The sequence below is a fragment of the Lethenteron reissneri genome, chromosome 8, assembly GCF_015708825.2.
Source record: "Lethenteron reissneri isolate LAM-NWPU_2019-01 chromosome 8, ASM1570882v1, whole genome shotgun sequence".
In the NCBI taxonomy this organism is placed as follows: domain Eukaryota; kingdom Metazoa; phylum Chordata; class Hyperoartia; order Petromyzontiformes; family Petromyzontidae; genus Lethenteron; species Lethenteron reissneri.
This window is the reverse complement of record NC_083786.1, coordinates 9,021,066-9,048,103: the sequence shown is the minus strand read 5'-3', so window position 1 is coordinate 9,048,103 and position 27,038 is coordinate 9,021,066. Positions and strand designations below refer to the sequence as shown.

General features: G+C 54.5%; 1 protein-coding gene across 1 annotated transcript; it reads right to left on the bottom strand.

The window, feature by feature from the left end:
- ACSS1 (acyl-CoA synthetase short chain family member 1) lies at positions 1-26,882 on the bottom strand. Its single transcript, XM_061547162.1, is given in 15 exon segments — positions 1-1,738; positions 8,349-8,470; positions 9,493-9,556; positions 10,553-10,680; positions 11,344-11,465; positions 12,018-12,141; positions 12,647-12,739; positions 13,152-13,289; positions 14,911-15,058; positions 15,475-15,627; positions 16,565-16,740; positions 17,080-17,194; positions 17,196-17,280; positions 19,278-19,374; positions 26,366-26,882. Coding segments are annotated over 15 exon segments (2,022 nt in total). The 5' UTR covers positions 26,649-26,882; the 3' UTR covers positions 1-1,564.
- Between the last annotated feature and the right edge of the window lie 156 nt (positions 26,883-27,038).

Here is a 27,038-nt window from a genome sequence, read left to right as displayed (position 1 = left end):
TTAAGTTGCTCATATATATTTTATTATTTGTATATGTACAGATAATACATGTAGTTTTTTCTCATTCTGCAGAAACATTCTGTATTATATTAACGGCACATATTCGTACGAGTGCTCACGTTCCTGTGCATAGGTGTCCAATATTTGTTCAATGACAATAAACATTCAAAAACAGAAAGCTCCAGGCTTAAACGGGGACCGTCTGGAGTGCATTTTTAGTTCTCGACTTTTTTGCGGTGGGGGGGTGGTTTATTTTTTTGTATCCACGGCAGAATAATTCAGTTTCACAGACCGCCCCTGTTTGTTCCGCTTTTGTTAACATTAACAAAACAAAAATCACAGCATTAATCATCATAACCACCACCACCACCAGCGGCCCCCCGAGCAGTATTTATTCCGCGTAAATTAATTCATCGGGCGGAAACGTTGGAACTGTGCGTTTAAAACAACTCAAGTGCAGAATTCAAGTAAAAGTACAACGGGGCTAAGGCAAACTGACCCATTGACTCGTGGAGGAATGCCATAGCAACAAGTCAAGCAGACAAAAAAAAACACGGATTAAAACTGCAGAGGTCACGTTGGTCCCGCCGTTCCCTTGTTCAATTACCATTTTAAAAATACCTTCAGTTAAAACTTCCACGCGTTTTTTTATTAGCACCTCTTCACGAATTAAGACTGTTGGTTGTTCTTTTAAACGTGCGTATGCTTGCCGTACTGTTTTTCACCTCTGGAATACATATTTTATATCTACGATACCGTTAAATACCCCCAATACACTACGGTGGCTATAAGACGATAACCCAGCACCCTTAAAAGCAGCGAAGCCGACCTTAGTGCAAACATGGCAAGATTTCTGGTCCCTTCAACAGATGGTCCCTTCATTATAGGCCCTCTCATACGGATCGAAAAAGCCAAGTATTTATTTGTTTATTGGATGGGGCGAGAGTCCTCTTTGGGGAGACGATGCTGTCTGCTGCTTGCCCTCTTATACAGCTCACAGATGTTTGGGAAGCGACACCCAAATACGTTCTTTTTAATTCACCGCTCAACACCCCCCACCTCCCTCATCACTGACACGGCAAGGGGATGTCTTTCTCCAACAGCTGATCGACAAATGGCTGTGGAGGAGAATAAGCAAACGGTGCGTCTACAAAACCCAAATCGGAGCTCACGGCCTCCATCGTTAGGCCGTGACTCTCACGTGCAGGCACTTTGACACGATCGCGACGCGAACGCGAACGTGTGCGCTTCGGTTCCCCAAGAGACACGAGGTGACGAACAACTCCGATGCCATCACAGCACCGTCAGCAGCAGCATCAGCATCAGCAGCGGAGGAGGAGGAGGCGGAGGAGGAGGATGGGTGGGAATGGGTTAAGGGTTGGGTGAGGGATATTGGCGGGGGTTAGGGATGAGGAGAGGGAGTGCTGGCAAGGTGAGGGGGGAGAAGCCAGCAGTGCTGGTAGTGTTAGTGTGATAAGCGCTTGTAGTGTGAGGTTGAGGAGCACTGGCGGGGTCGGGGTGGGGGGGGGGTTTTCGTCAGGGCGACGTTTCCGCCGCGGCGCGATCACTTCTTCGCCTTCTTCTGCAGCTCGTTGTGACCGTTGACGATCTCCTGGATGACGTCCGAGTCGTCCAGGGTGGTCAGGTCTCCGAGCTCCTTGGCCTCGTTGGCGGCGATCTTGCGGAGCAGACGACGCATGATCTTCCCGGAGCGCGTCTTGGGCAGGCGCTTCACCACCTGGTGGCACGCGGACACACGGACGCACGGCCACGTCAAAACACGCAATGACTCACGTGGTGTGCTGGCCTACGCATGGCGCACACCTGCCAAAAAAAACCACACACGCATGCAATGACGTCAAAACGCATGCACACGCGTAAAAACAACAAAGTCAAACATTCCCCCTGTAGCCTTAACAGACTGTTGGGGCAAGTGCTGTTCGCGAGCATCTATGAAGACCGGCACGGCACGCCCGGCCGCCTTTGTCTCACCAGTGGCGATGTTTACACACCGCACCAGGTACTCATTTGAGGCCGAGTCGACCAAGGCGAGGCCCAGGCCCGATTCAGATAATCGTTACTGCTCTTGGCCGTGAATCGAACTCGGGGGTCACCGGGTTTGTAGCGCAACGTTGCACACACACACAAACACATCCACGCAGGGTTATGAAATCTACGACAGGAATTTAATCAAGTGCCAGTTCTTTGCCATGACGCGTGCACTCCCGTCCCACGGAAAGCCGTATTTACAAACGGCCGCTTAAAAAAGAAACAATACGAGAAATCGTGCCAAGACTTTGTGCCCCCCAAACAATGAGTGGCCACTTGGAGCTGTCAACGGCCAGTGGCCGTGGGACGGAGGCGATGAGAAAAGAATAACACTGGTCAACAAAAAAAATTCTGGCCTGGACTTTTGCAGCTGTTTTAGACTAATTTCAGGGTGCCGATTCCAAATCTCATCTCAGATTTGCTCTATCACATCTCATTTTTATGCTATCGGCATACCCCATTTTCATTGATTTTACCCGAAATTAATTCTGTCACTTATGATTGCAAGTTGTTGCGAGTCAGTGACTGCTTTAGTGTTAAAATATGGTGCTGTATTTTTAGGATAGTGTGTTTATGATATAATTTTATGTAGATATCCACATTTATTTAATATTTTTCTTCTGCAATCTTTATTGAAAATTCAATATTTGATATCTCAAAAACCTGATGTGATAGACAAAAACTGATGCCAGATTTGGAATCAGCGCCCCAAAATTACCTTAAACCCGTTGGAATACCTTATGCCAGAAAAAGTGTGTTGACCAGCGTTATCTGCCCTGCTGGCGAGGGTGGGGTTGTGCCCTCGGTGGGGTGGGGTGGGCCCCCGGTGGGGTGGGGTGGGCCCCCGTGGGGTGGGCCCCCGGGAGGCGCGTGCGAGGCCACGTGGTTAGCGGCCGTGGCCTCCGTCTCTCACGTGAACGAGGAATTTGACTCCGGCTGCTTGCGTTCTCATTTTCGGTGTGGGGTGACTTTCACAGAGTGATATATATATATTCATATGTATGCATATACTACCAGAGCACGTTTTTTTGTTTGCACGTTCGCCAAAAGTATATGTGGTTAATGCAACACGTGATTTTTTGTAAAAAGTTTTTGTTTGGTGTTTTAACATCTTAACGCAACTGTTTTATTCTGGCCAGATAGGGTAAAACCTATTGTTATATTTATATTTTTTTATGATTATGCTTGTTTAGCCAGGAAAATATTCACCCAGTGTCAGGAGAGTCCGACTAGTTTAATTTGTAGCGGCGGCAAGGTGTTGTGTGTGTAGCGTGCGATCCCCAATTGAGCAGTTTGGAGGTAATTCTTTCAGCATTGGGATGTTTGGGCAAAACCGGTTACATTCTATGTTCATACTATGAGACATCTCCTTTACCAGTGGCAAAATATAGTGATAGGTTTTTACCCTTTCAACTGGTACAAAAACTGACACCTTTATACAAGGCATCATGTTTGCAATAACCACAACACAAGCAGTCAAAATGCAGACAAAAAGAAACAACTCTGATAAAGATAATGATATGCACTGTCCTTGAAGTTGATTGGTCCACACCCGAGACAGCTTTTCTTAGAGCCTAGTCTCCATTGGTGTTGGACCAGATGACGCCAAAAGGCGCCTTTTGGCGTCATCTTTTGTTTGCATTTTGACTGCTTGTGTTGTGGTTATTGCAAACATGATGCCTTGTATAAAGGTGTCAGTTTTTGTACCAGTTGAAAGGGTAAAAACCTATCACTATATTCTATGTTTATGTTTTAGCATTGGGAGGAAACCAGAGAACCCGAGAGGAAACTCGTGAAGAACAGGGGGGAGAGAATAAAAACTTCACTCACTCATTCTCACTCTACAGAACAGGGTTAGAATGAACAACGTTTACTCACTCCCTCTGCAGAACAGGGGGGAATCTACCAATTCCACACAGATAGGCTCCCAAGTTCTGAATCAAACCCGGGCATTTCTTGTTGTGAGGCATCAATGTGGAAATTAAGTGAATGGTCTTTATAATCACCACCACTATGTTTGAATAACGGTGTGGGGGGGGCTTCATCTAGCAGTAGAGTTGAGAAACGGCTGTAAATTCATCACTTTTAGATTTGTTATTATTCAATGTTAGAAACGTTGGCTCTGGTAATTATTTTCTTCCCAAAATGTACAATCATCTGCCCAGAAAATGTGTCTGCCAATGAGTGGAAACGCAGAGAGGAAAGACAACAGAACAGCTATTTCCTCTGCTGGCAGTTGCACACATAAAGATAAAGACCCCCCGTATAGCCTGAACAGACTGTAGGGGCAAGTGCTGTTAGCGAGCACCTATGAAGGCCGGAACGGTACACGAGGGGGTGGGTGGCCAGCACCACGCCCGACCGCCTTTGTCTCCCCAGTGGCGATGTTTACACACCGCACCAGGTACTCATTTAAGGCTGAGTCGACCTAGGGGAGGCCCAGGACCGGTTCAGATAATCGTCACTGGTTCATAGCGCAGCGCGCTAACCGCTACACCACCGCTCCCCACACACACACATACACACACATACAAACACACAGACACGCGCGCGCGCGCAAGGGACAAGCAGTTCTCGGTTTAAAAAAAAAGTTAGATTTTTGTTTTTTTTTTAACACGTAAAACAAAAAAACTATTTTTATTTTACCAGCTAAGACATCGCTGAGCTACATTAGCTCTCTTTCAGAAGCAACCTGGCCACAAATGATAGCTCAACCAAAGTGGTTTACCGTGTGGAAATTTATAGCAGCCAAATACTCTGAATGCATGTTTATAAATGTGAAGGGAAAAACCGTTGGGAAAACATGAAAACTCCTAATATATAGGTGGCAGGGTCAGGATCGAACCCACAACCTCCTGATAACCATTCGAGGTCGTTAAAATCTCGCCACCACCGCGCCCGTGTGTGGCAAAACCGGACAGTGGTTTGTGACCTCATGAACAACAAAAAATTGGGGTTATGGGTAATGGGAAAACACTATTTTAATAACCGTACTATGAACCCAGCGACCCGAGTTCCATTTCCGGCCAGAGTAAACATCAGTTGACGAGTGACACCTGAACCCTTTGCAAAGCTTGTTATTATTGTTGTTGTAACTATTCCAACGGCTGAGTGTGTGTACCCTAATTCATTCAATTAACATCGCAATTGATGGGCAGAACAGGCGGCGTTGCTGGAAAAAGCCAGACCGACTCATTTGTGCCCTGAAAGTCACGTTCAAATTTAACCCATGTGCAGGAAGATCAGCTGTTGTTGGACCAGGGAATAATAATGATAATTACCGGCATTGCTGAAGAAAGCTCTATGTTAGACCATACTTGACCATTCTAAAATAAACTATAAACTATCTTTATTTTACCAGGTAAGGCCCACTGAGCTCTGTAACTCTTTTTCCCAAGCGGCCTGGCTTACCATCGCGTGGAAATTTATAGCAACCAAATACTCTAAACGCACGTTGTTAAATGTGGAGGGGAAAACTGGAGGCTCCAGAGAAAAATTCACACGATCACGGGGAGAACATGCAAACTCCAAATATACAGGTGTCTGGGTCAAGATCGACCCCGTGACCTCTCGCCACCGTTGCGTCGCTGGTCAGTGCAGGTTGGTGAAGGGGGGTTGTGGTGGTGGTGGTGGGGAGGGGGGGATCCTAGAACCAGTTCAGATATCACTTGCCACTGATGTTAGCCATGGCTGGGAGTCAAGCTCGGCTGTACCAGGGTTCATAACGTGGAGTCCATGGTCGCTCAAATCCTGATTGCAATGGATACTTCACACAGAGCCGGCACACAAAGGCACGTTAAACTTATCAATAATATACGCCGCTAATCTGCGCGTACGTACGTTTGTCTGGGAGAACGTTTGCTCGTGAACCGCTCCACCACTTGCAACGAATGAGGCTTTCGTTTGAGAGTTCACGACGTGAAATTACAATAACAAAATAAACCACTGATCTGTGGAACCGATAAGTTAGCTTATCGGCCCCCACATCGCTGCTTATCCACTCTAGACGCCCGTGGGCACTCAAAGTAACTTTCGACGGACCGTTCAATCCCAACGAACTTCCCACCAGTGCCCAAGACACCATCTCTCAGCGGCGTTAGACGTGTGACCAACTGAATGTGAAGACACCGCAGTAGCTTTCCCTTATGGTTCACACCCTTACGTTACGCCGCGGCAAATCTGCACCAAGCTATTACGCCACCACATCTTTGCGAGGCCGGACGTGATGGTGAAAGTTAGTAACGTCCCACGATTGCTGTACCAAGAGTGGTCTCTTGGTGCAAAACCCATGGTGCTGGATATTCTTTGCAACTTTAAATATTGAAGTTTGCTATGAGCTCACACGAATGAGGAGAGGTGAGCGGGGGGGGGGGGGGGGGGTTGAGGTGTGAGAGTGTGCGGAGGGGAAGTAGCGAGAGAAGATAGGGAGAAGTTAGGAGCGTTCGCGGTTGCCTACGCACGGTGCGAAGGATGTTCGACATACGTACATAGAGACGTGGGATTGAGCAAGTTGAAACGGGAAAGGTAGGAGAGTGCGTGGAGAGGAGCCGAGTGAGAGATGAGTGGCCAGAGGTAAGAGACGAGAGAGGAGAGGGAGGAGTGTGGAGGGAAGTCGAGAGAGTGGCGAGAGAGTCAAGGAGCAAATCCGGGCCGATGCTCCGTCAATTCCGTGACCTCAGAGGTTGCACTTTTTAGGGCCTGTGCAGGATTTACGGTGCCGCTCGTCAAACAGATCGTGTCCTCTTGAGCAGCCGAACCGCAATTCACAACAACAAAGCGACGGCTTTGCCGCACGCAGCCAGCCCCCTCGCCTCAGCGGCGGGCAGGGCTGGAGAAAGAGTACTTTGACCTCTTGCCAAACACACCGGTTGCAGACCGACCGATTTGAGCCCGCGGCGGGGGGGGGGGGGGGGGGTGGCACGGCGAGAAATGCTCCTCTGTTCCTTCCCGCACAAGTAAATCGCCCTCCGGCCCCGTGTTCTCATTTGCACTCGAGTGTCAAAATCGCATTCAGCGCGCCCTTTTTTCAAGGCCAATGTAAATGTGTTGCGGTAGGCTAATCTGCGTTCGACTTTCTTCTAAGAAACAAAACAACATTTTGAATAAATCTGTTGGGGGAAAGGGTGGGGGCGGCGGGGAGGGGAGGGGGCTTGGTAGGGGATCGGCGGTTGGGGCCTTTTTGGCCCGGGCTTCAAATCCAAGTGTTCCATTTGGAACCGAGCCCTGGGACTTAGAAAGGGCACTTTGCCTCGGCGCTGTATGTATGCGTGTATGTATGCTGAACTTCATTCGCACTGTACGTAGCCAACTGTGCTAATCGGAGGTGCGGGGAAGGATAAGAAACGCAACTCAAAGAGCAGTTTTAAAGAAATGAGTTTTCAATAATAAAAAATATCGTCGGCTCGTCAGGCTTCGTAGATCCGAAGATATTAAGGGCCAAAGAGTTGAAATAATATTAACAGACAACAAGGCAAGTTCAATGAAAGTGTGCAAAAAGAGTGAGTTTTCAATAGAAGATATGAGGCCTCCAAAAGGCGAGGACATCCCATCCCCCTGATGGCTCGCCCCGCAACAGCTCGGCACGATCAATGTGGTCAAGCCTAGCGAGGGAGTAGCAGCCAAAGTTCGGAGGCGGTGGGGGGTCGGTGGAGGGAAATCGCCCGAGAGGACGGAGAGACAAAGCCAGCGTGCGTGAGGGGTGGGTGACTCGGTGGACCGTGGACTGGGGCGATGCCTCCGCCCATCAGTGCGTCAATGGTGGACGGCGACGCCGATGACGGCCACGATGAGATTTTCTCAAAACCGAATGCGCCGCGAACGTGTGGTCTCGTCAGCCATGCCGTCAACCCCCACGCCCCCACCCCCCCACCCCACCGGTATCTGTAATCGCTGCCTGCAGAGCCATCGTCGTTGACGACGCGTACGACGCCGGACGCGTTTGCCCCGTAAAACGTTCGTCACCCGCCGACAGCGTCGTGGAACCTGCATCGCCGTGGCCGGCGGGGGGGGCCACTGCAGCAGAATCTCTTTGCTCTACTGTACTCCTCTGTACTTTTTAATTATCTAGGTTATAAAAAAAACGAATTGCTCTAAAACTGGTTTTCCTGTATAGCTCGTCCTTCAACCCCCCCCGCCCGCACCTCCGATTGGCACGGTTGGCAACGTATAGCGCGAAAGCAATTCAACATGCATACGTACGAACATCCGTGCCGCCCCCCTCCCCGCCCCGTCTACGCTCTCCCCTTGCCAGGCCGCGCTGGGTAGCATGGCCGCCGGCCGGTTTTTAGTTTCTTGCTCACCAGGATGTTGTCGGGCACGGCGTATTTGGCGATCTTGGTGGAGATGATGTTGCGGATGTCGGCGACGATCTTATCCTGCGGCTTCTTGATGTTCTCCTTCAGGATCACGAAGGCGTAGGCTCCTGTGGGGGGAGAGCCCAGTGAAGGGGTGGGGGGGCATTGGGTGAGATGGAGCGTTGGGTGATCAGTGCAGTGGCGTGCACAGGTGGGAGCACTCGAACCTTGTGGTTCGGGGGAGAGTCTAAAGTGAACGTGATATCCTGCTCAAATGAGCATTGAAGCAGCGATAATCACAGCCCTGAGTCGGTGGTGGAAATTCCTCATTCCTATGGCAGAGGCGAGTGTATCCATTGGGCATTCATAATGTACTGGGGCTGGAGGGGGGGCCCGGTTGTCAGACTGCAAAGTGGGGCAAGGGGGGGATTGGATGGGGCGTGGGGGGGGGGATGTGGTTTTTATTCCATGCCAGCCACGCTAGACGCCTCTGGTGTGGCACTGCCACAGTGGCAGGTGTCACGTGCACTACCGGTATGTCACGTGTACCACTGGTGTGTCACGTGCACCACCGGTGTGTCACGTGCGCCACTGGTGTGTCACGTGCACCACCGGTGTGTCACGTGCACCACCGGTGTGTCACGTGCACCACTGGTGTGTCACGTGCGCCACTGGTGTGTCACGTGCGCCACCGGTGTGTCACGTGCGCCACTGGTGTGTCACGTGCACCACTGGTGTGTCACGTGCACCACCAGTGTGTCACGTGCGCCACTGGTGTGTCACGTGCGCCACTGGTGTGTCACGTGCACCACTGGTGTGTCACGTGCGCCACTGGTGTGTCACGTGCACCACCGGTGTGTCACGTGCACCACCGGTGTGTCACGTGCGCCACTGGTGTGTCACGTTCGCCACTGGTGTGTCACGTGCACCACTGGTGTGTCACGTGCACCACTGGTGTGTCACGTTCGCCACTGGTGTGTCACGTGCACCACCGGTGTGTCACGTGCGCCACTGGTGTGTCACGTTCGCCACTGGTGTGTCACGTGCACCACTGGTGTGTCACGTGCACCACTGGTGTACAACTGGTGTGTGGGAGCATGAAGAATGTTGCGATCCCCAATCTGCTGTCCGTCCCACGCCCGTCACTGACCTTGCCCCTTGATGTCGTGGGGGCATCCGACGACAGCCGTCTCCGCCACGTCCGGGTGCTCTCCCTGGGCACAGACAGAAGAGTCAGTCAAAAATAAATCATAACAAAAACAAAATCTATTTATTTATTTTATAAAAATGTATCGTTATCCTATTCAATTTGTTTCGGTCGGATCGCTCGAGTCAGATTCCAGTGCGTCTCGTATGCCCCTCCTCCACCCGATGCAGCCAAAAAAATCGAGTTATCACGCGACAGCTTTAGTTTACTTTGCCCAGGCGGTCTGACCACGAAACCGAACCGCGAATTGTAACGTCGGTCCGGCGAAAGTCCTGCGTTCGCGAAACCGTCATCGCCCGAGCGCTGTTCGGACGATGACGATGGTCTGTTGCGATCACGTAAACTTTTCTTTCGCGAGAGACTTCTGGAACAAAGAGAGAGGGAAACGACACGTGGGTGTGTGGAGCTAACGATCCGGGTCTGATCACCGTGCTCGGGATACACGCTCCTAATAGCGCACCCAACAACGGGAGCCAAAGCGCTTCCAAGCGAAGCGCTTCAAACTTGCCGAAGACGCCCGCGGTAGTGTGTGGCGAAAGCCCGAGAGAAGAGACGGTCTCACGCATCGGCCCATCCCAGGAGACGGAGCGTGGGACCAAGACCGGATTGTGATTGACACGTCGACGAATCGTGCGTGGCCACCCCACTGTTAATCTATTTTTTATTATTTTACCAGGTAAGGTCCCCACTGAGCCGCATACCTCTTTTTCAGAAGCGGCCTGGCCACAAATGATAGCTCAATAAAGCGGCTTTTGATGTGGAAATTTAGAGCAGCCAAAGGATCTAAAACGCGTGTCGATTCTAATTGTGAGGTGAATAACTGGAGGACCCGGTGAAGAAAGAATCCACGGGGGAGAGAGACACACAAACTCCAAATATACAGCAGGCATCAGGGTAGGGATAGAACCCACGACCTCCTGCGTACCAGGCGAGGCATTTAACATCTCGCCGCCCCGTCACCCGCGGCCCCAGCTACCCCCACCGCCCCGTCGCCCGCTCTCACCATGGCGTCCTCCACCTCGGCGGTTCCCAGCCGGTGCCCGCTGATGTTGATGACGTCGTCCATGCGGCCGGTGATCTGGTAGTAGCCCTTCTTGGTGCGGTACGCGCCGTCACCGCTGAAGTAGAAGCCTGGGCGGCACGGTCACAAGTGGTGGCACGGTGGTTAGCGCGACGGAACCAACTATGCTCCTGCTGCTGCAGATGATAACGATGATGACGATGACAATGATGATCGCAGTAGTGCAAGTGTTAGGAGCGCTCGTGATGATGATTGATGATGCTAATGATGATACCCACTGTCCATTACCATCTGTATTAACCAGACGATTATGATGATGGTGATCATGATGGTGATGAGATGCTGCTCCTCCTCATCCTGCCGATGATGCTGATGATAATGCTGCTTGCGGTGGTGATAGCGATGCTGTTGCTGCTGCTGATGATGAGGATGTCAATGTTGAAGATGGTAATGGTGACGCTGCTTTTGCCGACGGTGACAATGACAATGCCGCTGACGATGGCGATGATTATGCTGCCGATGCTGCTGCTGCTGCTGCCGATTACAGTGCCCAGCAATACCGACGCCAACTGCCGCCGATTCTGACAGCGATGACGCAAACGACACGTCCAGAAGCAACACCACCCCACGCCGAAAAGCGGAAAACGCGGCGAGACCGACCGCGACAGTGCGACCCGCTCTCCCGCCGCTCCCGCAGAACGACCAGAGGTCACTGCCCACCGCCGCCGAGACGCCGCTGAGACGCGGCGGCGGCGTCGCGCACGCGAGCTCACCCGGGTACGCCTTGAAGTAGGTCTCCACAAAGCGCTTGTGGTCGCCGTAGATGGTGCGTGCCATGCCGGGCCAGGGCTGCGCGATGCACAGAGCTCCGTTGGCGTCATTGCCGCTCACCTACCTTGCCCTGGTGGAGGTCACACGGCATCAGCAGCGGCAGCAGCGGCATGCAAAAGGTTCCGCCGAGGTAGTCTTCAACAGGTACCGCTGGGGTCCAAGCGTCGCAAGGCAAGCTCGCGTTGAGGCCGGAATTACCAGGCCCGGCCGCCTTTGTCTCCCCAGTTGGCAGTGATCACGCACCGCGCTGGGTACTCGTTTAAGACCGAGGGAGGCCTAGGGCTGGGTCAGATATTCGTCGGTGTTGGGCGCGCGAGCGAGAATCGAACCTCGGGTCACAGCAACGTACACACACACGCGCACGGAGAAAAGCCACTCAAAGTTCTGCACAGATCTATTTAAGAATCCACACTGCTCGACTGCAATCTCCAGGCCGCTTCGGAGCCCAAGGCTCCAACAACCTAGTATTGCCACAAATCCTCCCGTCCGAGAGCTAACCAGGCTAAATCCTGCTTAACCTTGGGAGACCCGGCGAGGTCGGGCGCATTAAGGGCGAACGCTTCCATCTTTGCGTGATCCACCTGCCCCTCCTGCCCCCCCCCCCCGCCCCACCCACCCGAGTCTCACCTTGTCGTCCAACAGCGCCGGCTGGATTCCCAGGAAGGGCCTCATGGCCATGGCCGGGATGATCTCCGCATTGGGCTCCGAGGGCCGGGGGCTGATGCAGATTCCTCCGGTCTCTGGGCGATGCGCAAGGGCGGTAGCGCAAAGACAAACGGTGATGACAAGAACACGATGACACTGGCTAAGGTAATTCTTCATCGTCATCATCGTCGTCGCCCATGATCCATCCACTGCCATCATACTCTCTCATTCTGTCCCTGTCTCTCCGTTTTTGATTCCCTCCCTCCTTCTCTCTCAATGTATCTGTGCTTGTGTCTCTGTTATTCTGTACCCCCCCCCCCCCCCCCCCCATATTTCCATTCCCCCCATATCTGTGCCTCTGTCTCTATAACGTCCTCTCCTGTTCATCTCTCTGTTCCCGTACCCTCCGCCTCTCTTGGCCTTCTATCTCCCTCTCCTATCCTTTCAACCCCCCATCCTTCTGCCCCGCTGTCTCTACGACATCCTGTCTGTCCGCCCATCTCTCTTTGCCCTCCGTCCTTTCTCCCGTCTCTCCATCGTCAGTCCCTCCGTGACCCCCGCCGCGGCCGGCACTCCGTCTCCCGTCCCCGGGCGACTCACCGCTCTGCCACCAGGTGTCCACCAGTGCGCACCGGCCCTCTCCCACCACCTTGTGGTACCACTCCCACGCGTCCGTGTTAATCGGCTCGCCCACTGCGGACACATCGGTCACAATCGCCAGTCAGCGCCGCGAGCAATGCAGGCGAAAGCGCTTAACCCTTTCCCGTTCTGAGACATGTGCAAGTTGCACGGTGGGGTTCCGCTCACCGCTGAATCTGGGAACACGCGAGTGCCTCAGCATTAATTTTATTTCGAGAGACGTAGCAGCGCCATTTCAAAGACATCGCATTTCACCGCAGAGAACCGTAGCGACACGACCGCACTCTACGACAGCAGCAAATCTTCGGAGTGCGGGAGCGGCGATTCGTCGCCGCGTGCCGACCAACCGTAGGAAAACCCGGAGGGGGGGGGGGGTGGGGCTTGCGCCGGAGCCCATCGGCTCGGACGACTCGCCCCGAAAACCACCGCTGACCGACCAACCAACCCCTTGGCACGGGCGACTCACCCGAGCCGAGGATGCGCAGGGAGGAGCGGTCGTACTTGTTCACCCACTTGTCGCCGTGCTTGATGAGCAGGCGGATGGCGGTGGGCGCGCCGTAGAACTGGTTGATGCGCAGGCGCTGCACGGTCTCCCAGTAGCGGCCTGCGGACAGGGACGTGAGCGTCAGCGTCCTTGCCGTCGGTGGTGGCGGCGGTAATCTTGTCGTCGTCGTCGCGGTCATCGTTGTATCGCTGTCACGGTCGTCACGGTTCTGATCGTAATCTCTACGCCGGTGGCTTCTTCATCATCATCATCGTCATCGTCGTCATCAAAACTGTCCACGTCCTCAAATCATCATCATGACGACCGTCGTTATTATATCAGAATCATTATTGGCACGGTTGGCTATGTATGGTGCGAACAGAAGTTCAACATACATACATCACCAAGCTTTGTATTGTCATTATCATCACTATTGTCTACTAATTCATCATCACAATCATCGTTTTCATTCGCCATCATCATCTTCATTATCCTTGTTACCACCGTCGTTATCATCATCACAATCCACCCCATACACAACGCTCGTGACGTCACTCCACATCGACCAGCCCCCCTCATTAATATTCATGAGCGGGTGGCATCACTTAATATGGAGGACTCCCCCTCACTAATAATCATGGGCAAGTGACGTCACTCCACATCGAACAGCCCCCCTCATTAATAATCATTATAAGGTGACGTCCTCCAAATGGACACTCCCCCCCCATAAATAATAATTAGCGGCTGACGTCACTCCACATGGGGGGGGGGGCGCCTCCCCCCCCATCCTCGGCGTCAACTCACAACCCTCACTACAAAGGCAGAACCCTCACGTCATCACGTGATCTCCGTCATGCCGTTGAGACATCGAAGTAAAAAGGACGTCGTGATGAACAAGGGATTATAACCTTAAAATGAATTAAGTCTGTGTCACCGCGCCCTTAGAAATTGTACACGAATTGATGCAATGAATATATCACGTCGAGGTCTGCTTTTCGCTTGCAAGTTTCAGATTTACTGCAATACACCCGTCCTTGGACGGGCCAAAGGCTCGTCTACAATAACCATAATAATCATCATCATCATCATCGCAGTAAAAGCATTGCAATTCCAAAGTTCAGGGCCTGTATTACATTTTCATTTGTGGGTTGGCAACCTCTCGCCTCCCATCAATGAAACAATTATCCCACCTCAGAAGGGTGGGAGGTCAGGAGGGTGGGAGGTCAGGAGGGTGAGAGGTCAGGAGTTCGTGAGGTCAGGAGGGTGGGAGGAGATCAGTAGGTCAGGAGGTTAGAAGGGTGGGTAGTCAGGAGGGTGGGAGGTCAGGAGGGTGAGAGGTCAGGAGTTCATCAGGTCAGGCGGGTGGGAAGTCAGGAGGGTGGGAGGTCAGGAGTTCATGAGGTCAGGAGGGTGAGAGGTCAGGAGGGTGGGAGGTCAGGAGTTCATGAGGTCAGGAGGGTGGAAGGTCAGGAGGGTGGAAGGTCAGGAGGGTGAGAGGTCAGGAGTTCATGAGGTCAGGCAGGTGGGAAGTCAGGAGGGTGGGAGGTCAGGAGTTCATGAGGTCAGGCGGGTGGGAGGTCAGGAGTTCACGAGGTCAGGAGGGTGAGAGATCAGGAGGGTGGGAGGTCAGGAGTTCATGAGGTCAGGCGGGTGGGAAGTCAAGAGGGTGGGAGGTCAGGAGTTCATGAGGTCAGGCGGGTGGGAGGTCAGGAGTTCACGAGGTCAGGAGGGTGGAACTCACCGGGGTCGGGGTACACGGGCGTGCTCTCAAACAGCACGGTGGTCGCCCCGTTGCACAGGGGTCCGTACACCACGTAGCTGTGCCCCGTGATCCAGCCGATGTCCGCGACGCAGCCGAACACGTCACCCTCACGGTGGTCAAACACGAACTGGGCCGGGGGCGGTGCGGGGAGGGGGCACGGGAAAGAGGTGACGGAGGGGGACATGGCAAGGATTCATCCACCGATCCCTTCAACCCACGTCTCCCGCACCCCCTGCCCCCCACCCCCCACCAGGCATAGCTCTATCCAGGCTGAAATTTGCTCGGCTTGATTCGGCACATTCTGGATTATTAAATCACTTTGCTGTAGTTTTTCTCTTCACCCCCCCCCCCCCCAATCACGCTGTTTTTATAGCGTGGACAACCAGCAGCGAGAACATTTTTCACGCCCGGCGCACCACGTCCAGCATACCTCTTGCTACGACTGTGCTCAACCGCCAGCCGCGTGCCGCCTACCGCGGCCGAGCCAGCGGCCCGGACGCAACGTCGAGCGAGGAGCGCAAGCGGCTGGGTGTCAGCGCCCACCTGGTGGGTGAGCGACGCGTAGAGGAGGTAGCCGGCCTGCGTGTGCACCAGGCCCTTGGGCTTCCCCGTGCTGCCCGAGGTGTAGAGCAGGAAGAGGGGGTCCTCGCTGTCCATCACCTCCGGCGCGCACGACGTCTTCTGCTTCGCCAGGTCCTGTCCGTGCGACACAACAACGCGATGGTGAGCACGGTTGATGGTGTTTACAACGACGATGGTGGCGGTGACGGTGATGATGATGATGGTGGTGGTGGTTGTTACAACGACGATGACGATGGTGACGGTGATGATCATGGTGGTGGTTACAACGACGATGGTGACGGTAGTGGTTACAATGACGATGGTGATGGTAGTGGTTACAACGATGATGACGGTGATGACGATGATGGTTACAACGACAATGACGATGGTGACGGTGATGATGATGGTGGTGGTTACAATGACGATGACGACGGTGATGATGATGGTGATGGTGGTGGTTACAACTGACGATGGCGATGATGGTGGTGATGTTGGTTACAACGATGATGACGATGATGATGGTTACAGTGATGATGATGAAGATAATGGCGGTTACAACAATGGTGATGATGGTGGTGATGGTGATTTTGATGAAGATGGTGGGTTACAATGAGGATGATGATAAAGACAACAAAGATTATGATAACAATGATAATGAGGGTGGTTACCAGGACAACGGTGATGATTAACAGTGAAGATTTTGACAATGATGATGATGATGAACAACATCAAAAGTTGAAGATAAGTACAACAACAACAACGAAGCCAACAGTGAAAGTGACAGCGAGGTGGTCGGTGTCACGTGGTGGTTCGGTCGTTGTGTTGCCTGCAGCTTGGTGGTTGTGACACGTGGTGGGTGGTGTGGTGCCTGCCAGGTGGTGTGGGTGGGTGTCTGTCAGGCGGTGTTTGTAAGTGTCGGGTGGCGGTCGCGTCTCCCCGAGCAGTACTCTGCTTTGTGAGACGATCCCCCCCCCACCCCACCACGGATCTGTCGTCTTCGGGCACGCCACCGACGTCACAGAACGACCCGTGACGAGTCACGAGGCCGCCGCAGAGGGGCCCGCTCGCTCACCTCCTCCAGGGGAATGTCCAGGGGCCCCGCGCGCTTCTTCGCCTCGTCGCCGCCGGCCAGGAAGACGCGCTTGACGCAGGGCGACGCTCGCACCGCCTCGTCCACCAACCCCTTCAGCTCCACCCGCCTGCCGCCGCGGTCGCTGCCCACCGCCGTGATCACCGTCTCGCAGTTCGCTGCAGAGAGACGATCGACTGGGTGTTGGCCGCGATCCGTCTACCGCTGCTGGGCGAATGCCTCCACCCGCCACCGCCACCGCCACCGCCGGGATGCGTCGTCCAGATGATGTTAAGTTTAGAGGGCTCAGTGGCGCGTCGAGGAGCCACAGACGAACTGGCGCTACCAACAATTGCCCGTGCTCTGCGGTCCTCCGTTGCGTAATCACCCGCACGGTCAGTACGGCCGGCTACGTACGGCTTCCGAAAGAAGTTCGTGCCTACGTACGTGCGTCACGGTGCGTTCGACCGACGGGCCGAGCGCCCGTGCGCGCGCGCGCGCGCGCGCGCGAGTCTCACCGTTGCGGATGCGGTCGGCGAGCGCCTCGGCGCTGAAGCCGGCGAACACGACGGTGTGCACGGCGCCGATGCGGGCGCAGGCCAGCATGGAGGCGACGGCGATGGGGTTGGACGGGAAGGTAGATGGCGACGCGGTCGCCCTTCTTCACGCCGCGCGAGCGCATCGCGTTCGCCATGCGGCAGGTGAGCTCCAGCAGCTCCCTGAGGACACGCGGGCGGCGGCGTCGTCGTTAGCGTTGTCGTCGTCGTCGTCATCGTCGTCGTCGTCGTCGTCAGTCATTGCCGTCGTCATCATCATCATCATCGTCATAATTGTCATCATTGTCGTCAGTCATTGCCGTCGTCGTCATAATTGTCATTGTCATCATCGTCATAGTGATTGCCGTCCTCGTCGTCGTCATCATCATCATCGCCATCATTGTCATCATCGTCATAATCGTTGCCGTCGTCATCATTATCATCGTCATCATCATCGTTATCAGTCGTCATCATCATCGTAATCATTGCCGTCATCGTCATTATCATCATCATTAATCAGCACCATCAGCAGCAGCAAGAACGTCAGATAAACTGCTGTCAGGCACGGTGATGAAGAGCCGTTGCGCCAAACGTCGCCTGCTTTGTGTTCGTTTTCCTTTAAAGGCCACGCACAGCGCTGTTATTTTCACGGAATATGTTGCCTTGTGTTCAGTCGTTTGTGCGCCACTGCCAACGCAGCAGCATCGCCAAATAGATGTTTTATAGAGACACGTAGTAGCAAGAGCAGCCATTGAAATAACGGGAATTATTTTTTATAAAGTTGCTTCTCCTCCTAAATGCTTTGGCGGCTCAGAGAACTTCACATCACATCAGCACATTTGAAAGGAGGCGGTGTGATCACGGTGAGGTGTAGGTGGCAGCGGTGTGACCATGGTGGGGTGTAGGTGGTGGTGTGACCATGGTGGGGTGTAGGTGGCGGTGTGACCACGGGGGGGTGTAGGTGGCGGTGTGACCACGGGGGGGTGTAGGTGGCGGTGTGATCACGGTGGGGTGTAGGTGACGGTGTGACCACGGGGGGGTGTAGGTGGCGGTGTGACCACGGTGGGGTGTAGGTGGCGGTGTGACCACGGTGGGGTGTAGGTGGTGGTGTGACCACGGTGGGGTGTAGGTGGTGGTGTGACCACGGTGAGGTGTAGGTGGCAGCGGTGTGACCACGGGGGGGTGTAGGTGGCGGTGTGACCACGGTGGGGTGTAGGTGGCGGTGTGACCACGGGGGGGTGTAGGTGGTGGTGTGACCACGGTGGGGTGTAGGTGGCGGTGTGACCACGGGGGGGTGTAGGTGGCGGTGTGACCACGGGGGGGTGTAGGTGGCGGTGTGACCACGGTGGGGTGTAGGTGGCGGTGTGACCACGGGGGGGTGTAGGTGGCGGTGTGACCACGGGGGGGTGTAGGTGACGGTGTGATCACGGTGGGGTGTAGGTGGCGGTGTGACCACGGTGGGGTGTAGGTGGCGGTGTGATCACGGTGGGGTGTAGGTGACGGTGTGACCACGGTGGGGTGTAGGTGGCGGTGTGACCACGGTGGGGTGTAGGTGACGGTGTGACCACGGTGGGGTGTAGGTGACGGTGTGACTATGGTGGGGTGTAGGTGACAGCGGTGTGACCACGGTGGCGTGTAGGTGGTGGTGTGACCACGGGGGGGTGTAGGTGGCGGTGTGACCACGGGGGGGTGTAGGTGGCGGTGTGATCACGGTGGGGTGTAGGTGACGGTGTGACCACGGTGGGGTGTAGGTGGCGGTGTGACCACGGTGGGGTGTAGGTGACGGTGTGACCACGGTGGGGTGTAGGTGGTGGTGTGACCACGGTGGGGTGTAGGTGGTGGTGTGACCACGGTGGGGTGTAGGTGACGGTGTGACTACGGTGGGGTGTAGGTGGCGGTGTGACCACGGTGGGGTGTAGGTGGTGGTGTGACCACGGTGGGGTGTAGGTGACGGTGTGACCACGGTGGGGTGTAGGTGGCGGTGTGACCACGGTGGGGTGTAGGTGGTGGTGTGACCACGGTGGGGTGTAGGTGACGGTGTGACTACGGTGGGGTGTAGGTGGTGGTGTGACCACGGTGGGGTGTAGGTGACGGTGTGACTACGGTGGGGTGTAGGTGACGGTGTGACCACGGTGGGGTGTAGGTGGCGGTGTGACCACGGTGGGGTGTAGGCCTCTCACTTGTAGGTGATCTTCTCGTGGGTCCCGGGCGTGTCCTTCTCCCACAGGAGCGCCACCTTGTTCGGAGTCCGCTCCGCGTGCCGGTCCAGGCAGTTCACTATCAGAGGGACCACACGAGCGCGGAACACAGGGTCAGACACGTGGAGACACACACACACGAGGGACACACACGGACCTTTGCGGCAAGTGCTGTTAGCGAGCACCTATCAAGGCCGACACGAGGGGGAGATGTGACCAGCACCACGCCCGGCTGACTTTGTCTCCCTCGTGGCGATGTTTACACACCGCACTAGGAACTCATTTGAGGCCGAATCGACCTAGGGGAGGAGGCCCAGGACCGGTTCAGATAATCGTCACGGGTGTTGGCTGTGAGCGGGAATCAAAGTCGGGTCCGCCAGGTTCGTAGTGCAGCGTAGCGCTAACCACTACACCACCACACGGAGACACGTGGGAGGAACAAGGGGCATACACATGGTGAGGCATGGGGGAGTAACATGAGGAAGGACACGTGGTAAACTCATCGGGAGACACGTGGGAGGAACATGGGGCATACACATGGTGAGGCACGGGGGAGTAACATGGAGACACGAGGGAGACACGGTGGCGTCACTGGAGACACACGTGGAGAGTCGCGTGGAGACACACGTGGACACGCTGGCGAGCGCGCACATCAATCAGCTTGAGGCGTCGGGACACCGTCCTAGGACCTGTCACGACTCGCAGTGCAAGTTCCAGGTGCACAGACCTGTCGGCTCGCATCTCTCTGGACGATGTCAAGCGACCAACAGCGACCGGCCAGATGGATTGGTGAGTGGAGAGAGCGGCTCGCGGTCGGAAGGGTGACATTTCAAATGCTGCGTTGGGGGTTGACCCAGGCCATCATCTCTCCGGGGGGGGGGGGGTCGCTAAAATAAGCACCACTTTGTGGATAAGTGAACGGCGGTTGCTGTTCAATGGAGAGACCCCCCCCCGCCCCCGTCATAGGAATGTGGAACTTTCACCACTCCTTAACCACTCCCACCTGTTCTCCTGTCACCGTAATCACACCACCACTTTTATAGTTGTTGTAAAGCGCCACGGATTAAGGCGCTAAATACATCTGTTTAAGATAAGATGTTGCACATTGCAAATGTAGTCCTGTACTTACTCAGACAAGGCAAACACAGCAAGTCTGTGAAGGAGACACAGTCTGTGCACGGAGTTGGGGGTGCAACTTCCTCCCACGGGAAACAGAAATTCATTGAAAATAGGATTTGGCCACAAATGCCAGGGCAGGAGCGGTGGTGCAGTGGTTGGCGCCCCCTGCACCATGAACTCAATCCCCTGGGCGGGGAGAGAGGGGGTTGGTCCATTGCGGGACACGGCTACGTACGGCGCTAAATAAATTCAATACACGCACGTCCATCAGCGGCGGAGTGTTCCCGAACCAGTCCTGGCCCTCACAGCACCCCGCTGCGCCAACTCGCAATTGACCAGCAGTGGTGAAGTACGGTCAACAACACCGACCCCGTGAGAAACACGGCGTGGGGTTGGCCGGGTCGATCGTGGGGCTTCTTGGTGAGATGTGGGAGCGTGGGAGATGAGGTGTGTGTGTGTTGACTTCTTTCGCACCGTACGTAGCCAAACGCGCTAAATCAGAGGTGGGCGAGTAGTGTGGACCGGACCCGGTTCATCGTTCACTCGCCACTGACGTCAGCGGTGGCCGTAGATCGAACTCTGGGCCGCCGGGGTTCGGAGCGTAGGGCGCTAACCGTTGCGCCACCGCTCCCCTCCCCTTCGATATGCTGTGCGGTATGTGCGTAAACAGTACTGTGCTGGATATTAAAAATATATGTGTCCAATTTGTGGCCGTGAACGTCTTCAGCTGTTCCTCTCCCACGCTCATCTCTCAACCGGAGCGCTTGCAATGAACCACCGCCACCACCACCGCCACCATCATCATCACCTCCACCACCACCGCCACAACCACCACGATCATCGCCACCACCACCACCACCGCTACAACCACCACGATCATCGCCACCACCACCACCACCACAACCACCACGATCATCGCCACCACCACCACCACCGCTACAACCACCACGATCATCGCCACCACCACCACCACCACAACCACCACGATCATCGCCACCACCGCCACCACCGACATCCCTTAAAGGAGCTCGCGGTGCGAGTTGCGAGCGTAAATCCACACACCAATTTGAATGTTTCCTGCCCGAGCTGCCACACTCGCCTGTGTGGACAAAAGTCGCGTTGATTTGGGACATTCATTCATTCATTAATTCCTTGGAGACCCCACTGAGTCCCCCCCCCCCCGCTCCTCGAGATTGGTGCCCTCACGTACAAAAAGAAAGTCCCCAAGCGAAAATTCCTGCCGCTGCAATGGACGCATTGAGGCAATTTGGTGCTGTTCATCACACCCCCCCCCACCCTGTTTACAGCACTGCAGAGCCAGTGTAGGAAATTCCACATTCCTATGGTACAACCACGATTGATTGCTCCCGTCCACATTCCCACTATTAAAGAGGCGCTTGAATAATGAACGTGTCGTGTTTGTTGTATTTATTGGTGTGCAGTACTTTTAGACGTTGTGGTTTCTGCTTCCAGTGTAAGCAATTGCATTTATGGTACATTATTATTATTATACTATTACTGTATTTTATATTCTTTACTGTATATTATTACTGTTTATTATATTATGACTGTGTATTATATTATTACAGTATATTATAATGTCATTACTGTATATTATTATTGGTTTAACACGTAGGCTTTCGCGACCAATATTATTCATAATCAGTGAATTGCCCGATGATGCTGGATGCAATTACCAGCGAAACGTCGTACTGAAAAATTGTAAATGTTGTGGTTTCACGCTTCAACACACCGGTGGGCTAAAGCAGTGAACTATTTGTCTTTTGTCAACGTGACGACACTTTTTTACTGATTGGCCGTGTCGGGTGGTGGAGGGTTACGACACATTTATAAATAACGCGATCTAAACCCAAAAACGTTGATTATGTATATTATTATATTATCCACTTTTGATGGCATGCATTCATCGGTAACGAACGGGTAATATTCAGGATCTGTCCATGCGGCTGTCTGGAGAACGGCAAGTTGACATCCCCACCCCGCTCCAATTCGGCGCAGCGCTTTCATCCCATTGTACCGCAAGCCCGTCTTGCGACAAGGCGGTCACATAGGGGGCTATGAGGAAGGGTCATTGGCCGAAACGTTGCCTGTTACATGTGTGTTATTCAAGGCCGCAGCGTCAATGACGATTGTGTCGAGTTGCGTGTGTTTAAGAGCGGTCTCTTGTGCGCCGCTAAATTGTTTGCTTATTTAAGAATTAAGATCGGTTGATCACGCCGTCTCTCCCGGCTGCACAAGCACGTGACTGGGTCATGTTAAACCCAATGACCCAACTTCATTCAATCCACTTCCCACTCCCAGCCTTGGTAAACATCACCACTGGGCAAAGTGGCGTTCATTAGCGAGCACCTATTGCACACTCGGCCGACACGCGCGACCGCCTTTGTCTCCCCGGTGTTAATATTCACGTCCACGCAGCAGCATGCATTGTGGGTACGCAACAGTTAGTTGACAAGACAAGGTCGCACGTATAGTGGGGTAAAGTGTGGTTCTACTCCCACCTCTTCCGAGACATCTGGCCATTGTGGAAGAGTAGACCAAAACACCCTCTGGGGGAGGGGAAGGGGTCGGGGGGGGGGAGGCTCCTAGTGGAGGCCTTTTTCGGCCAGCAGCGGCGTGAGCGAGCAGTTGCAGGGCTGCGCCTTTAATTTTCACACCGCCGCATCTCAGGCTCGCGAGAGGCCTTGGTCCAGCAGTGGATTGATCGTGGCTACCGCCGATTGTGTTAATGACGCAGTGTTACAGTTTAAGACACCACCGATTAAGCAGCGCGGTTGGCTACGTACGGTGCGAAAGAAGTTCAACGTGCACGACTGAGTCGACCATGGGGGTGCGGTGGGGGCGGGGGGGGGGGCGAGCTGCAGGAACCAGCTCCTCCACCGCCACCAACTTCACTGCTCCCCCGGTAACGCTTCGCTTGAAAGCCCTCCTCCTCCTCGTCACGCGAACGCGCGCGCGTGCGTTCGCGCGTGTGACAGCGCCGCTCTCTGTGCTGTAAACACTCCGACTAGCACGCGCGCGTGTGTTCGTTGACTCTTGTGTGTTGTGTGTGTGTGCGCGTGTTTTTTTTTCTGTATGTGTATGTATGTACATTGGGGAGCGGTGGTGCAGCGGTGAGCGCGCTGCGCTACGAACCTGGCTACCCGAGTTCGATTCCCGCTCACGGCCAACACCAGTGACGATTATCTTGAGCTGGTCCTGGCCCTCCCAGAGGTCGACTCAGCCTCAAATGAGTGCCTGGTGCAGTGTGTAGTAAACATCGCCATTGGGGAGACAAAGGCGGTCGGGCGTGGTGCTGGTCACCCACCCCCTCGTGTGCCGTTCTGGCCTTCATAGGTGCTCGCTAACAGCACTTGCCCCAAAAGTCTGTTAAGGGTATATGGGGGATCTTTGTCTTTGTTTGCTAAAATCACTTGGCCTAACAGCCTGCCAAGGGCTACACGGAACCTTTGTCTTTTGTGTAAACGTTGACACAAACTCACACGCATCTCTGCCACTATTCACCCAACAGGTGCTCATGATTTTACCACTTTTAGTCGATCGGCAGATCGCACGTGGTTGGGGTAAAGTGTGGGTACTGCAACCCCTTCCAAGACGTCTGGTCGCCGTGGAAGAGTATGCCAATTACCTCCTAGAGGGGCTCTCTGGAGCTCGTCCGCGGGAGCCCTTCTGCCAGCAGTGGCGTGAGCAAGCAATTGCAGGACTGCACCTTTACCTTTACACTTAAACACAGTTGCATACAAAGACAAAGGTCTCCCGTATTGCCTGGATACTGTCGGGGCAAGTCCAAGACCACCTATGAAGGCCGGAACGGCACACGAGGGGGTGGGTGGCCAACACCACGCCGGGCCGCCTTTGTCTCCCCAGTGGCGATATTGACACACCTCACCAGGTACTCATTTGAGGCTGAGTCGACCTAGGGGAGGCCCCTGACCGGTTCAGATCATCGTCACTTGTGTTGGCCGTGAGCGGGAATCGAACTGGGGTCGCTGGGTTCGTAGCGCGCTAAGCACGACACTACCGCTCCCCATTACAAACACAGACACACCTATCCACACACACACGCACAGACAGACACACCTATCCACACACACACACAGACACACCTATCCACACACACACAGACACACCTATCTACACACACACACAGACACACCTTTCCACACACACACGCGCATTCGCACACACCCACCCAATCAACACCCAATCATATGAAGACAAAAAGAGACACACCCACACACACAAAAAGAGAACCTCCGTATAGCCTTCAACTGCTGTTGGGGCAAGTGTCCCTACACACAGACACACACACATACGTACGTACACACGTTGACAGCTAAACACACACACAAACTCCCACGCACAACAGCCAAAGCTCCTCGGTGTATCCTAAAACAGCCTCTTGGCGCAAGTGTCGTACACAAAGACAAAGAGCACCCTTGTAGCCTCGACAGGATTTTGGGACAAGTTTGATGTTCGCGAGCACCTATGAAGGCCGGCACGCGGAACACGTGTGGGGGCGGGGGGTTAGAGGGCACTCGAGGGGGTAGACATCATGCACACCGCAGCAGGTAACTCGTTTGAGACCAATTCGACCTACGGGAGGCCCAGGAGCCGTTCACACTCGTGTTGAGAAGTGCCATGCACCCACTCACACGCGCACAGAGTGTGGATGGGGTTAGTGGATTGTATGCTTGCGTATGGCAGCAATGTGGTTCAGGAGCTAATTGCCAATGTTGCGAGGTCTGCTAACCACGACGAAGAGGGCTTTGTGAATGTTGCTGTTTCTTCTCCGTTGAAGGAACGCAGACTACAGTGGCCCACCGTTTGGGTTGCATGGCCACACACAGGTACCCACCCTCACAGAGTGGGTGCATACGTGAGCGAGTGAGTGAGCGGGTAAGCGAATCGGTGAGTGGATTGAATGAGTGACGCGCTACGCGTTGCACACACACACACACGCACTGGCACCCACCCACACACACACGCACAGAGCGAGCGAGCGGGTGAGTGAGTGTGAGTGCGAGTGCAGAGTGAGTGTGAGTGAGTGAGTGCAGAGTGAGTGCAGAATGAGTGTGAGTGAGTGCAGAGTGAGTGTGAGTGAGTGCAGAGTGAGTGTGAGTGCAGAGTGAGCGTGAGTGCAGAGTGAGTGCAGAGTGAGTGCAGAGTGAGCGTGAGTGCAGAGTGAGTGTGAGTGCAGAGTGAGTGTGAGTGCAGAGTGAGTGCAGAGTGAGCGTGAGTGCAGAGTGAGTGTGAGTGCAGAGTGAGTGAGTGAGTGCAGAGTGAGTGCAGAATGAGTGTGAGTGAGTGCAGAGTGAGTGTGAGTGAGTGCAGAGTGAGTGTGAGTGCAGAGTGAGCGTGAGTGCAGAGTGAGTGCAGAGTGAGTGCAGAGTGAGCGTGAGTGCAGAGTGAGTGTGAGTGCAGAGTGAGTGTGAGTGCAGAGTGAGTGCAGAGTGAGCGTGAGTGCAGAGTGAGTGTGAGTGCAGAGTGAGTGTGAGTGCAGAGTGAGTGTGAGTGCAGAGTGAGTGCAGAGTGAGCGTGAGTGCAGAGAGTGCAGAGTGAGTGTGAGTGCAGAGTGAGCGTGAGTGCAGAGAGTGCAGAGTGAGTGTGAGTGCAGAGTGAGTGCAGAGTGAGCGTGAGTGCAGAGAGTGCAGAGTGAGCGTGAGTGCAGAGTGAGCGTGAGTTCAGAGTGAGCGTGAGTGCAGAGAGTGCAGAGTGAGCGTGAGTGCAGAGTGAGTGTGAGTGAGTGCAGAGTGAGTGTGAGTGCAGAGTGAGTGTGAGTGCAGAGTGAGTGTGAGTGCAGGAGCGGGTGAGTGCAAGAGCGAATGAGTGCAATAGTGAGTGAGTGGGCGAGCGGGTGAGTGCAGGAGCGAGTGAGTGTCACGCGGCGCTGGCTGTGTATGTGTGTATGTGGGGGGGGGGGTCCTCACCGCTCACGTTGATGTTACCGCCGGTGAACCACGAAATGCGGCCCGCGTCCATGTCGCAATCGCGCACCTTGTTGAAGGCGCGCTCCCAGCGCAGGCGTTCCTTGGCCGCCTGGCCCCAGAAGGCATCTGGCTGGTTCAGGGCCATGTCCTTGAGCTCGGCGTACGGCCGGTCCGCGATGGGACCGCTGCCGCTCGCCAGCCCGCGCACCGACACGCAGACGCCGCGTGGCAGACGCAGCATCGCCCGGCCTCCCAGCCATCCGTACACCACTGCAGTTGCCATGTCTAGCACACGCGCGTGTGTGGTGTGTGTGTCTGCCTGTTTAAACTCTTTGCGTGGCTGAGTGTGCGGGTGTGTTAAGTGCGCGCGTGTCTGTGTTGTGTGTGTGGAGGAGAGAAGCTCACCGCGGGAGAGTCGGGGTGTGAACGCGCAATTTAAGCTCTTGCGCCGAGTCTCCGCCTCCAGGAAATATTTTGCTGCGGGTCGTGCGAGTGGGTGCGGGTGTTGGGTAGGGATGAGTGGCTGGATGGAGATAATGGTGGTGGTGGTGTGGGTGCAAGGGTGGAGCTCACGTTCAGGGGTTGGTGGGAGGAGGTGGTGCTTCAGGCCACGGTGCTTGACAAGGAGGGTCTTGTTACGTGGAGGGATTCGAAGAGGGGATAACCCCCCCTC